At 42.7% G+C, this 14,029-nt stretch overlaps 1 protein-coding gene across 8 annotated transcripts in view; it reads right to left on the bottom strand.

Moving 5' to 3' along the window:
- Positions 1-702: 702 nt before the first annotated feature.
- The window catches only part of Marchf8 (membrane associated ring-CH-type finger 8), a 124,074-nt gene continuing 110,747 nt past the window's right edge, over positions 703-14,029 (bottom strand). For 5 of the 8 annotated variants that reach the window (XM_078042372.1, XM_078042364.1, XM_078042367.1 and 2 more), the window contains 5 exons: positions 9,247-9,329; positions 8,161-9,006; positions 6,613-6,793; positions 4,596-4,743; positions 703-4,220 (listed from right to left, as the gene is read on the bottom strand). In XM_078042372.1, coding sequence (XP_077898498.1) covers positions 3,916-4,220; positions 4,596-4,743; positions 6,613-6,793; positions 8,161-9,006; positions 9,247-9,329 — 1,563 coding nt within the window. In that variant the 3' untranslated portion in view covers positions 703-3,915. Of the gene's footprint in view, positions 4,221-4,595; positions 4,744-6,612; positions 6,794-8,160; positions 9,007-9,246; positions 9,404-14,029 lie in introns of all 8 variants that reach the window. The other 3 variants (XM_078042374.1, XM_078042382.1, XM_078042387.1) reach the window with 3 other exon arrangements.

Below are 14,029 nucleotides of genomic sequence, written 5' to 3' on the forward strand. Positions count from 1 at the left end.
ACTAAAAAGACCCTCACCCAACAAGAAAAGAGATATCCCTCCCAGCAAATGCACAAATATCAATACTGAAAGCTGAGAAAACAAAGTGCCTCCAAACGTTCCTAATGCTCCAATCACTGGACCCATAGATATCAAAGTGGAGGAGATGAAATAACCATATTTTAAGCCTAGAAATTCATAGTCTTCAATTCCCTGATTAGCTCAGGATGGGCACAAGGCTCCATGCACCCCATGCTACAAACTGGTCTCTACACAATCACCTCAATCCACAGACAGAAATGAATCAGATGAACTTTTTCCAGCTGTATCACTATCTCCTCAGAAGAATTTAACAAATTTCTGAACTTCTGTATGAGTAATCATTTTAAGAGATGTTACTTTGAGCTATTTACATTTTCAACAGGAATAATAAGGGAAGGTATGTCAATAAATCATGTCCAAATAAAAAATGATATCAACATGGAGAAAATGCCAAGAATTTTAAAAGTTGATTATTACAATAATCAATGAATTTAAAAAAGATCTAAGATGAACTGGGAGGGGGGAATATAGGATATGAAAGAACATTTACAAGTTCTGAAAAAAATAAACTGAGAAATAGTAAACATACACAAAAAGATACAAAACCAGACATTTAGATTACTATAAGTTTTCTAAGAAAAGTTGAAATGTGGAATACCTTTTTAGAAACTACATCACACATACCAGTGTAAATTTGGTTTTTATTAACAATCAACTTTCTATAAACATTGCATCTAAATGTTCACCAATCAGCTGCACAATTTGAACAATTTTACTTCCAAAACAAAGACAAATGCTTTTATTTCCTTATGTCTCTGTCTTTCCTTGGGCTAGAGAAAGAAGTTTTTGTATGTAAAAGCAGATTCCAAAGGGGCAGTATTTCAAATGTGCTTTTTGTACACAGCCACATCCATAGCATGTGGATATTCATCCTGCTAGACCTAGCTCTGCAGTCCACCATCAGGGCTGTACAGTAAGCCCAAATCGTAAGCATCACCCCAGGCTTCTGAACCACCCCACTGTCTGAGGACTTCATGTCTGAGACCAAACAAAGCACAAACAGATTTGGTAACTATGTCTATGTGATTGAAGAGTACACTAAAGCAAAAAAAAAAAAAAAATGGGGGAGATAGGACTGAGGTAAGAGATCTTTGACAGCATTTCCAGGAAATTCTTGCAATAAATGTGGGCACAATATCTGAATTACTGCTGGTAGCCAAAGTCAGAAGCCCACCAGTGGTATCATGACTTATAAGGAGTAAAGGCCAAGTCAGAGAGAGGGCTGGCCAGTGATACCCCTGAGACTGTTTTCTTTTTCTCCCTTACTCAGCCCACAAGTAACAGTCCTCCTGGCCCTGAGACCTCAGCCAAGATTTCTGTTTGGTTTGGCCAAGTGCCATCTTTCCATAAAGACCGGTGAAAAATAAGGCAAAACTGGGGATAAATAGTCCCTCAAAAGCACTGAGGGGCAAATGTACAGACCACAAGAGATTAGTAAGACCTAGAGTCCCCACTAGAGGGAAGCACACATATCCTTGCTAAATCAGCTTCATTGGCCTGCCAGAACACAGGTGTTAGAACTATCCCTACCTAAACACACTTTCCTCACTACATAAACCCTCAGTGCTTTTCAAGTTCAGCACATGGGGTTCTATGAGGGAGAGGGATTCACACTTAAAAATCTATCCTTGTTTTCATTTTATCACTCATCCATGGTTGGAGGATAGAAAGGACAGGTATACACGACCAGGGACCTTTCCTAAGGGGCATGGGTAGGGCTGAGCTGAGGTTCAGCTCCTCTGGCGGGTAGTCTATAGTGCCTGGTGTCTGCAGACTGAGAAGGGATGTGGGTAATTGCACTTTGGGGCACAGTGGGCACAGGCATGGACTAGATATGGCCTGGGAGACAAGAGAGGGCAGACTGACCTCAGTTCAGTTCTCTGGACAATGAGAGGAAGGTCATGGTGAGGCAACTCCACAGACCAGAACTGTGATCCCAGTCAGCAAGACACAGAAACAGCAAGAGAAGGCTTACTTCCAGGATCTCTCACCCAGGGAACAGAGATCCTGTATCCTCTTCCCAACCTTCAATACCAGTTGCAGGGCTTCTACTCTGAATATTTGTATTTGCTTTATCTTTTGTTGTGGGGATGGGGGATATTCAGGACTAGGGATCAAACTCAGGTCCTCAAATATTCTAGGCAAGTGCTCTAATCACTGAGATATCTCCCCACACCACTGCTTAATCCTTCTAATAGGTCAGTTGAGGCACCTAAGGCTTAATCCTTCTAATAGGTCAGTTGAGGCACCTAAGGCTCAGGGAGACTCCAGGCAGGACTCCCCAGGTATCACCCTGCCCCATTTCAGGAGGCTCTGCAGGTGCTAGCAGCTGGATGACAGTTCCCTGGCTGAACATCTGAGCACTCATGTCCTGGCCAACTCCCAGAGTTGACTATTTGCCTAGCACTATGAAACTGGGCTTCAAGGACAGAATTATAAGCAGACATTTTAGGGAGACAAAGGTCATTTGATAGTGTTGAATTTGGTTTTGTCTGTCTTATGAAAAATGGTTCAAAAGGTAATCCCTGATGATAGAACAGACCAATTGCAGGGCCAAGGGCTCCTAAAGGATCCTGTCTGTTCGGCCTGGTTAAGGCAATGATGGGTGGGTGTTGGCTGGGAAGCAGTAACATAGTGGCCCATGCACTTTGCTGCTCACACCTGGCCTTCCTCCCAGAGCCAGTCACCTGCCTTTTGGCTCTTAGCAATGGCTCCATGGAACTTCCCCAGCAGGAGCCAGCACATCAGACAGGTGACAGGAGCACCTACAACACACACATCCAGACCAGACAATATGTGTCTGCTCTTTCAGCATAAAGCCAGCACCAAACTGGAGAAATCTATTGGTAATCATTTTTTCAATACTCAGTTTTGTTCTAAGTACTTCCTTTCCTTCCATTTGTATTTCAAAACCCTTCTTTTTCAGTGTAGACAAAAAAAGATATGTACAGGGCAGGCCTATGAAAAATAAGGACTTGTCATAAAACAGGCTCAAAACTATAGGAAATATGCAACCTGACTTTTAGCATCCATGAGTTCCCATGAACTCTGTTAGGACAAAGTCTCAGACCTGGTCTTCCCTCTTATCAAGTCATAAGTGTCTTCAGACTTAAAGAGGACGCCACATTTGTTAGAATATATAAGGCAAAAAAGGTTTCAGATCTATTTTTATGTAAAGAGATAACAAGAGGTTTCTAAATGCAACACCCAATTTTAAGTGTCATTCCCACTAGACACATATTACAAAATACTCTCTTCTGTAAAGTGCTGTTTGCTCAGTAAATCATGCACCACCAGAGACACGGCACCACAGCTTCATCTGCTTAAGGGCCAATGTGGCAGCATCAGTAGAAGGAGGGTGGGAGTTTTTGCCTATAAAGACTATTTCCATTCCATCTCCTCAGCCCTCTTTAGTGAGAAGGGAATTCTCTCATTACTGCCAGACATTCCCAATGCTTGGCTCTGGGACAGGGACAGCTTCATTATCAGGGCTTTCCCCCACTTCTGCTCCTGCTCTTCCTTCTGGTTTGGCATTGTATTACCTCATTCTTCTCAAGATCTTAAATCAGAACTCAGCCAGCTCCCCATGATGGCTGCATGGGGTCTCCTCCTCCCTTTAAATCATATAGAAAGGCCAGGCAGAAGTGGGATTCACCCATGCCTGACACACAGGAGGGCTTTCCAGGAGATTTGTCAAGAAGGGTTCAAAAAAGAGAGGCAATGGTCACCTGCCAAGTCTATACTATTTAAAGGACTTAGAAAGGTACACAATTGGCAGTAAACAAATTCCTTTAGCTCTTCATAGATGTCCACAAAACAATACCCTCCACACCATCAGACGTGAATGATTTCTGCTCCAGTGTCTTCAGGCTCTGTGCAAGAAGAAGAGTTTGTGTCCGAATAACAGACTCCATGTCCATCTTTATTTTCAAAACTGGGCTCTGTTAGGGCAGATTTTTCAAAAATATTCTTTTTGCTTGTTTCTGGACAGTTTTGAACATAGATCACTCTATTATAAGCCTTGAGTCTCTTCCACAATTGCAGGTATACTTTACATTGAATGTACATAAAAAGAAGTCCTCCAGTGAAGCCAATGGCCACTACCACCAATTTAGTCCAAAAGGGCCACTCTAGAATTCCTGGAAGGGAAAAATTCAATTAGCCTCTCAATAGAGTTCAAATTTAACATCTGAAGTAAATAAAACACAGCTTTTGAACTTCTCATAACCAATGGATTCTTCACTCATCAAATCTTCCTTCCTCAAAAGTGGGGTGGAAGAGAACATCCACCATCTTTTATCCTGTCCTCTCATCTCACACTCCATTATTCCATTTTTTCTGACTGGATTTTAAACTAGCCTGAGAAACATACAAAAAGAATGCTTTGTGCCTCCTATTTATGCCCCCCAAACCCAGATGCTCACAGTAGGGCTGGAACAACATTCAGACCTCAAGACCCCAGCATGTTCTCCAAGGCTTGTGTGCAGCACTTACTTCTCAGGCTGAGCTCTTACCTGTTCCCTGCCCCTGCTTGATCTCCTCAGCAGTACGGTCGATGAGCACATATAAGGACCAGACTACACAGGTGATGGCGATGACATGAAACATCACTGAGTATGTGATCTTCCTGCGCTCGCTGGCCGTCATCTGCAACTTCTCCCACTGGAAAGGCGACAAGCAAAGAGTGAGGCTCAGGCCCAGAGTAAATAGGTATAATGGGAGTGAGAATATTGTTGATGGCCACAATCAGCTCTCCATCCCCTCCCTCTCCCTCAACTAGATGACTTTCCCCATATACTCAAAGCTGTTCTCTTTAAGCCACTGGCCTTCAACCAGGTACCAGACACAGCCAACATTTTATGAAATAAAAAGCATATGGGATCAAAATAAGCACTGCATTATCATCAGCACCTGCTTATTCTCACAAGCAGACACTAAGTGGCCTAATAAAGGATTCTGTGATTTCAATCCTAATGAAAACAACATGTTGGTTCAAGACCCAGGTGCTGTTTTATGTCTCCCTGGCTTGTTGACTGGTATGGACAAGCGGAAGAATAGGGTTGATGATGCCACAATACACTGGCAGATGGGTCACACTATGTTGTGAAGGTGAATGGCGGAAGGCGCTCACTCTTTGGTCCTCTGCTACCTTTGCAGCAGCAGCTTGACATCGATGCTAAGAGTTCCTGGTACAAGCAGACTCTGCCAGTGCCATCTCCTCTAGGAGCACATTAATTTACTCCAAATAGCCAGATTTTCTTTTTCATTTACTGGTTTCCGAATCAGAAGAAAACATATAAAAGTAGAAAGAAAGAAGAAAGTGTAAACACTCTGCATATCCCTTGCCAACGGTAGTCACAGCCTTTATCCAGATGGTTCTATGCAATGTAAGCTGAAAATAGAGCCTCTAAATTATCAACGTGCCACAAGAGAGAGTCACTTCAGAGATCAGCATGGAATAGGTGGCAAAATGTTTCTTTTAGTAATATGAGCCTGCCTTCTGTAACATCTGATTGCTTTCTGCTGAGTTTTTATAACCAGCAAGTTCTCTGGGTTTCCTACCTAAAACAAAATCAGTGTCTTGGTGTCTCCAGTCCCCTGACTATCACTATTTCCTAGGACACCCACAGCTCCACTCTTTAACACCTCTAAAATGCTCACCCTCTTGTCTTTCTTGGTGGATGCTTTTCTCCAATTTGACCTCTCTAAAGTCCTTCACTTTGCCCTCAAAGCCCATGCATATATCCTTCCAGAACTGCTACAAAAGCCAAACTTTCTTTGATGCTCTCCACCTCCCTAGGATGAGGCATGCCCACAACACACTTCTCTCTGCATGGTTTTAATTGGTCTCATTGTATGCCATTATTTGACTGTGTGATTCCCCTGGCAATTTACATGTTGACATTTTTAAGACAGAAATAGGCTTTTATTTTTCCAAACAAAACCTTTGTGCTAGGCACATAGAAAGATGTATGAAACAGTCAACATCTGAATGGTAATCAGCATCACACAGTTTCTCTAAAACGAAGCAATGATCTGTGACATGAAGACAGCTGCATTTCCCCACTCACCCACCTCCCATCCAGTAAACACTTATTACAGGCATACACGAACAAATTGACTATGTGCTATGCTAGGCTTAATGGTTGGGAGACACACTATCTCTAATATTCAGTCTTCACTGGAAAGGCAAGATACTAACAGTTAATACATACAAAGCTAAATGCTGACTAAGATGTCACAGGACAGTCTGTGGCCAAGAGCCAAGCGACTGACACAGACAAGCAAGCAGTCTAATTGTGAAAGAGAAGCATCATAACTGAATAGTGGTAAAGAGCTTCTTCCTGAGGGTAGGGACTTAGACATAAGTACCAGAAACAACAATCTACAATGTGAGTGTAAGCACCAGTCAGTTATTTAAAGAAACAAACAGAGGCATGCTATGGCTCCATGGTCTGAGATGATAACTCATCCAGGTCATTCATCTCAGAGAGGGTTAAGTACTTCTGAGAATGTTCTTTTCTCACATACTTTTCTCAAAGGTTTCAGCTTGGTCTCCATGATGAACTCATACTTGCAGAGCTCACAGCAGCGCGTGTCAGAGCTCTTGATCCACTGCTGCAGGCAGGCCTGGTGCACAAAGTGGAGGCTTCCTGTGCAGTGGCAGGGGGTGATCAGGGGGCTCTCATCATCACCTTCACAGTGGCATATCCTATGGTGGGAGGAAAATCAGTTAGTGCCAGAAGAGCCCCACAACAAGGAAGGTGACACTGCAGTGGAAGTTCAATCCATGAAAGAAAACTTTCAGCAACAAACATCACAGAAGTGACTATGAGCACAAAAACATACAAGCACAAATGAAAATAATATTTAAACTAAAATATCTAGCTTACCGCACACATATGGAAAGTCAGGATGGCATTTGGCAATAAAGAGGGAGAAAATGATATAAGAAATGACAAAGCAATCATTGTGGGTTAAGACTTTAAGAACTTCACTGAAAGATGAATTTAAGGCAACATGAAGTCATCTTCTAGAACATAAGACATTAAAATAATTAAAATTTCTATGTAAAATAAAATGAGCAGTGTCCCTCCCCAAAATACTACAGTGACTTAAGAAAGCACGGCTTTCTAACTTTAACACTGACTTTGCCTTCACACACTACAGGTACATCAGCCCACCCTCTCTCATGGAGTAAACAGAGATCATAGTTCTCTCTCCTCCACCTAAAAACTCACCATGATGACATACTGCAATTTCATTTCTTTTATTCAGGACCACTCATAGTACTGAACAAAAATTAATTTTAAAGCAGTCATTATTTCTAAGGAAGCATGCAGCAGGAGAACTACTAACCTCAAGGAACTTAATCAGGCTTTTGAGAATAGGGATCTTTTCCAACAGCTGAAGAATAAGCAGGGTATGTGTCCTGAAAGCAGCCAGGCCCTGACCTTGCCAGACTCTTGGGCTGGTTGTTTCAGGCACAGGATTTCTGATCCAGCTCTGAGAAATGTAATGGGTGGCACCAAGGAGGGAAAGGTTGGTTTGGGAGAAACAGGAGATTTGTGACAGAAAATGAATTCTCAGAGCCTTAGGGCCAGACAAGGATGCTGCACAGAGAAAATAAGGTAGGAAAGAAGATTGGGCAGGGGTGGCCACACCTAAGTTAAGAGGAAAACAAGAAGGAGATACTGGAGAGCAGCTACTCCTAAACATTCACGGAGGGGAGCTACAAGGAGTAAAAAACGAGACTGGGATGGCAGCAAATGCTTAAAATCAGGACCACCAAGCTGGAAAATTGGAAATACTATTTTCTTTTTTCTAATTTCCTTATCCAAAGTCTATTTGTTTTTAGTTGAGAAGGTCAGCTTGGCCTTTAATATGTATAGCTTCTTCCTCTTTTAAAATTAGTTTTTCAAATAGCAACAACGCTTCATTCTCCTGAAGAAAACAATTACCCCCCAAATGGCCACAACTGTTTTAACTGTTTTCCCGAAACTTCACATATTAAAAGCAAGATGAGGCTACAAAGGTGTGAGCAGAGATGGCCAGAATGGTGGTTCCTGGCAAACCAACCTGCAGGCATCCCCTGAGATGGACACAGGAGAGATGGGGGTAGATTTTTCAGACAGGGGAGAAGGACAATCCAGGTCACTGTCCTTCTCCACTGAGCAGAGGGGTGCCCGCAGAACCCTGCACTTGAGTTTGGCGGATGTGCTGTCCTCAAAGACGTCGTCGTCTCCCATTTCATCAGAGCAGAAGCCCATGCTCCCTGCCAGCCCACTCGAGGACTTGGTGGCATGCAGGTGAGCGGTATGGCTCTCTAACTCATGGAATCTGCGCAGGCTGCTGGTGCTAGAGCCATGGGAGAGCAAGAACAGGTACTGGAGCAGCCGCTGGCTTCTGGACCCGGCCTCGCCATCTTCTTTCTCTTCCAAAATTGGGCTGTGCATGGCCCCCTTGCCAGCTTCTACCTCTGAGGCAACAGAATGGTTGGCAGAGAGGGATGAGACACAGAAACGTTTGGAACTGCCAGGAGATTTAGGATTCAGTGCTCTTTTTCCTTTAAAATGAAACCTGTTAATTCTGAGACATGGATCTTGAGAGAGTACCAATTTTCCTTCAGAACAAGTTCTTTCCACATAGTCAAAGCTTTCCAAAGTATCCTGGGGCTTCTCACATACATCATTTAGGGACTTTGAAAACTTTAGTGTTCTTCTGGCTTTGGCATTCTTAGCAGGCTTCAAGGCCTGAAACCATTCAGAATCAAAGGAATTGCTTTCTGATGCCTGTAATGTGTCTTTACAGACAACTGTCACAGGGAGCCCTTGTGTCAGAGAACTCTGGCAGAGAGGTGCTTTCAAGACAACAGCAGACTGCACGGGACTGTGATGACAATACTCAGAAAACACTGCACTGGAACTGCATGCAGAACAGTGGAATAAAGCACAGAAAGTAAAAACAATTTTAAGAGAAAACAGATATCAAAGTTTAGAAATGAGACTGGTGTGGTAATCTGGTGAGCAAACAACACATAAAATTGGGTCAACTCCTTCACCAAAGGAAGAATGATAAAACAAATGAAAAACTGGGAAGCTACAGACATTAATCCTTATATCCAGAATCATATGGGCCACGGCAGCATCTGAAGCACAGTGTTACCTGCAGATGTCCTGGTTGGATGGTGTGACAGAAGTGCGAGAGAAGGCAGACACTGGAGCTGATGCTGAAGGAGAACTCCCAGCCTGCAATGACATACCCCCAGTCAGTGTTCAGGAAGGAGCCAAGGTAAGTGGAAACACCATCTTCTCATGAATGGCTGTGAGAAGAAAAATCTAAGAATGTCTATTGCTCACAATAAGGAATATATGTTAGGTCCTACACACCTAGGCAAAACAAATACAACATCATTCCTCCTTTTTTTCCTATGTGTGTATTGCCCTTAAAGAAAAGTAAGATAGTAATATACCTTGATCTCACTTTTCATTCCCCCCAAAAAACCTAGTCAGTTAAGGAAGCAATGAGAGCAAGCCGGGGCTGGAATGTCCAGGTACATATTATCTTGAAGGTCTCTGACTTTCTCTCATGCACACTGGGAAAAAAGAAAATTCAACATTATCAGAAGAAAGTTGCTTTCTGCAGGTACACCAGGGTAGCTGCTTCTTGGGATGCTGGTCATACATGCAACCTAACCAAGCTAATGTTGATGTCGTTGTTTCTGTAACCTAACCTATAAACCCCCTCCTCCTGTAGTAACTGGTGCAGATCAGAGCACTTTGGAGGCAGAAGTGCTCATCCAGGTGGCTGCCCCTGGACAAAGAGTGGAGAGTGATAGGAGGCAAGGTACCGGAAACACTGTGTGTAGCAGAGGTTCATCTGCCCAGCCTGTCACCACCGGACTTTCTGGCAAAGCACCTTGCCAGCGTTTTGCCACTGGACCATTTCTCAGTAAAGTGAACTTCTCGATAAAGTGAATTTTTCAATAAAGGCTTATGACTTATAAGCCACCTCTGAGTATTACCTTAGGTCTCTCTGCAATGTGTCCCAATGTCCTGGAACAACTGGGCTATGGATATAACAGCAGGCCAGCTGGAAGACCAAAGAGATCCTATGAGCACCAAGACTGTGGCAGCTGAAAAGGGGACATATGCCATAGGTAACATCCAAATGGCTTCCCATTTCCATGTGTTGGGGATAGTGGCTACAATAGATACTTGGGGGATATCACACAAGTAGGAGGATGCCTGAAAACACCCCAGGGACCAGGGGAAATATTATTGCTTGTGGGCAAGCAATACTATCTAAAGAAAAAGAAAGAGGTGAGTAAAATAGCAGCAGCTATGTGGTTGTGGTGGCCCCTCCACATAGCAATGGATGCAGCAACAGAGGCAGAGTTTCAGGCCCAATCCTGTATTAAGCAACTAAGGAAGAATTAAAACTGGAGTGTGTAACATGATTAACTCAAGCAGGGACTACTGAGCAATAATTGCTCATAGAAGAATATTGATGAGAATTTAGAAACTTAAGCCTTCTGCTTTGCTAAACTGAAAGGTAAACATCTACCATGAGCTAAAATAAGGATGAAAATTACTTAAAAGAACTGGGACCCTTGGTGACCCCAGGATCTCAGAAGACAATATGAGTACTGGAATGAACCGATTATGGTACCAGTACTAAAAGCCAGATGGCTCCTAAATCAAAAGGTAAAGACAGATCTGTCTCAGCTAGTGAAAGTGGATGATGAGAATCTTCCCCCTCCCAGTTGGTACATGTATATCTCCAGAACCAGGGAACAAGTTTAGACGGAAAGTTAGGGGAAATGTAGCAGTATGGCTGTTGTGGCTTTGGGATACTATTACTGAATGTACACTCCTATCAGAGAGCAAAATGAAATAAAATGCCTCAGGCACCACACACCCTACCCTGTAGTAACATTTATATTCAGCTGTTAAGGAGAACTATGACATCTCTATTGTCCTTGGATGATAGCTGCCTATAAAAAATGCTTAGCTCCACTGGGGATTTACCTGTGGCACACCCAGATGACCTCCTAAGAGAGGAATGAAGTATGCAATTTATGCAGAGATCTACAAAGGTCCTAATGACATAGCAGGAATAAAGAAGACATTCTTCAAATGGCTCTCGGGCATATTATGGAACTCTGGTATGAATTCTCAGTCCTTTGGTGGCCCTTCCAGTTTCTCAAGCAGCACAGGCTGAAACTGATATAGGGGAAACTGAAAAAATTAGGAAGCAAGGGGCTGGGTTTGTGGCTCAGCAGTAGAGTGCTCGCCTATCATGTGCGAGGCTCTAGGTTCGATCCCCAGCACCACATAAAAAATAAATAAATAAAATAAAGGTATTATGTCTGACTACAACTAAAAAATAAATATTTTTTAAAAAGATTAGAAAGTGAGAGATACAGAATATGGATGAAAAGGTGGGAGAAGGATGGAGTAAAAGAAAGGCAAGATGTCCAATAAAGAAAGCCAGGAGAAATTTGATTTCATGTGGGAAGGGCAAAAATTGGCTTTCAATGTTCTTCCCCTAGGATATTTACATAGTCCAACCATACATCATGGGATGATGGCAATTGATCTGAACTAATGGACAAAACTTGACACAGTATCAATGTTTCATTATATTGATTTTACAGTGTTAATTTCTGAGTCTTTTTCCTACCAAGAGGAGGCAACCCAAAGGTGGTGGGGCATTTCCCAGAGAAAGGATGGGCAGTCACATCTCCAAGTTGCAAAAACTTGGGCTATCAAATATTTGGGGTTATTTGGTTGGATAAGACTTCAGTGGTACCAGCTTCTCTCATAGGTAAAATTTAAGCTTTCTTTACCCTGACTACTCCCAAAGAGATGCATCTCATTTGGAATCATTAAGCCCCTTCACTCCATATTTAGCAGAGATGTTAAGACCACTGTGCCATTTAGTAAATAAATAAAGTGGGACTGGGAACATGAGCACATTAAATACACACACACACACACACACACACACACACACACACACACACACAGCGAAATTATAAACCTTGAGCAGAGTATTCCAAGAACAGCCCTATGAATTGGATTTTCTAGATACCATGATGGTTTTAGACAAGGCTGTGGTGGTGGCCTCAGAAACAGACATGACCAATGTCTTATGTGATGAAGTGTGTAGCTCAGGAGGGAAGAATGAAACAATAGTGGCAGGATGATTTTATCATACCCTTGCCCCTATCAAAAGTCTATAAGTTTGTCCAAACATGTGCAGGTTAAAGAAGCAATGAGAGCAAGCCTGGACTGGAATATCTAGGTACATGCTATCTTGAAGGACACTGACTTTCTCTCATGCATGCTGGGGAAAAGGACAATTTAACATTATTAGAAGAAAGTTGCTTTCTGCATGTACACCAGGGTAGTTGCTCCTTGGGGTGTTGGTCATACATGCAACCTAACCAAGCTAATGTTGATGTCGTTGTTTCTGTAACCTAACTATAAACCCCCTCCTCCTGTAGTAACTGGTGCAGATCAGAGCACTTTGGAGGCAGAAGTGCTCATCCAGGTGGCTACCCCTGGACAAAGAGTGGAGAGGGATAGGAGGCACTATTCTCTGCAAGGTACCAGAAACACAGTGTGTAGTAGGAGTCCATCTGCCCAGCCTGTCACCACTGGACTTTCTGGCAAAGCACCTTTCCAGCCTTTTGCTTCTGGACCTTCCCTGTAGCATTTCTCAGTAACGCATAAAATTTGCATGTCATGTCCAGGCATTTTATTTGGTCTTTCAGTAACTTTTCCCACTGCCCTGGCACAACAGGGCTATGTACATGACACTGTGGATAAAAGTATAGCCCAGAGATACCTGAAACCACAAAGCCTCACTGCCAAGCTTCTGTGAGTTCAGTGGCTGTTTTTTCCCCTAAGCATCTACACTTCACAAGTTCATATATAAGTCAATAAAATGAAGATATAGGAGGCATGGTGCCTGTCATCACTAGCTTCTCCCAGAATTCCTTCACATGGTTCCTGAAACAATCTTATCCAAGGCTGGAGGACTTGAGAGCACTCTACTACCTCACAACCTCATGCACAGTGCCCACTTGCTGGTCCACATAACCTCACTACCAATGTCATAGTTCTCTCTCTCTCTCGTTTTTAATATTTATTTATTTTTTAGTTGTAGTTGGACACAACACCTCCATTCCATTCATTTATTTTTATTTTTATGTGGTGCTGAGGATCAAACCCAGGTCCCTGAGCATGCTAGGCGAGTGCTTTTCTGCTGAGCCACAATCCCAGCCCCAACATAATTCTCTTTATAAAGAAGATTCCATGATTTGAACCACCAATCCACAGATCAACCTGGAAGCTAGGAGAGGGCTGAACATAGGATGCTCCCAAGAGGTCTAATCTTAGAAATGTGAATTAATAATTAAGAAATTTAAGTTGAAAGAACATGTAAGAAGAGCTCATAGGATAGAATAGGGTCTCTGAGAGGTAGTAAACAAGCCAAAATTAGGGGAAAGATCTAGGACAGAAAAAGCACCACAGTGAGAAGAGAAGTGGATGAAGAGAAATAGGGATGGGAAAGGAGCTAATCTGAGCATGCAAAGCCATCACTAAAGGCCTCCGGCCTTCCATGCATGCCTCTCTGGGGTCTAGCAAGACTCATTCGGTAGCCTCTAGGGTACCTATGTCCTTCTTATAGTCACGTGTTGCTTACAGTGGGAACATGGTCCACATGTATGACTAGAAGATTCTGTCATCATGCAAACATCATAGAGTGGACTTACACAAACCTAGATGGCATAGGTCAATCACTTGATGTGGCCTCTTGATTTGATTTAGAGATATAGTAAACATGAGATGTATGAGGCTGCTTTCTGGCACAACACTGCATACTTATTTTACAGTAAATTTTTTAATAAGTAGAAGGAGTACACTCTAAAATAAAA

The sequence above is a fragment of the Ictidomys tridecemlineatus genome, chromosome 1 (genome assembly GCF_052094955.1).
Source record: "Ictidomys tridecemlineatus isolate mIctTri1 chromosome 1, mIctTri1.hap1, whole genome shotgun sequence".
Classification (NCBI taxonomy): Eukaryota; Metazoa; Chordata; class Mammalia; order Rodentia; family Sciuridae; genus Ictidomys; species Ictidomys tridecemlineatus.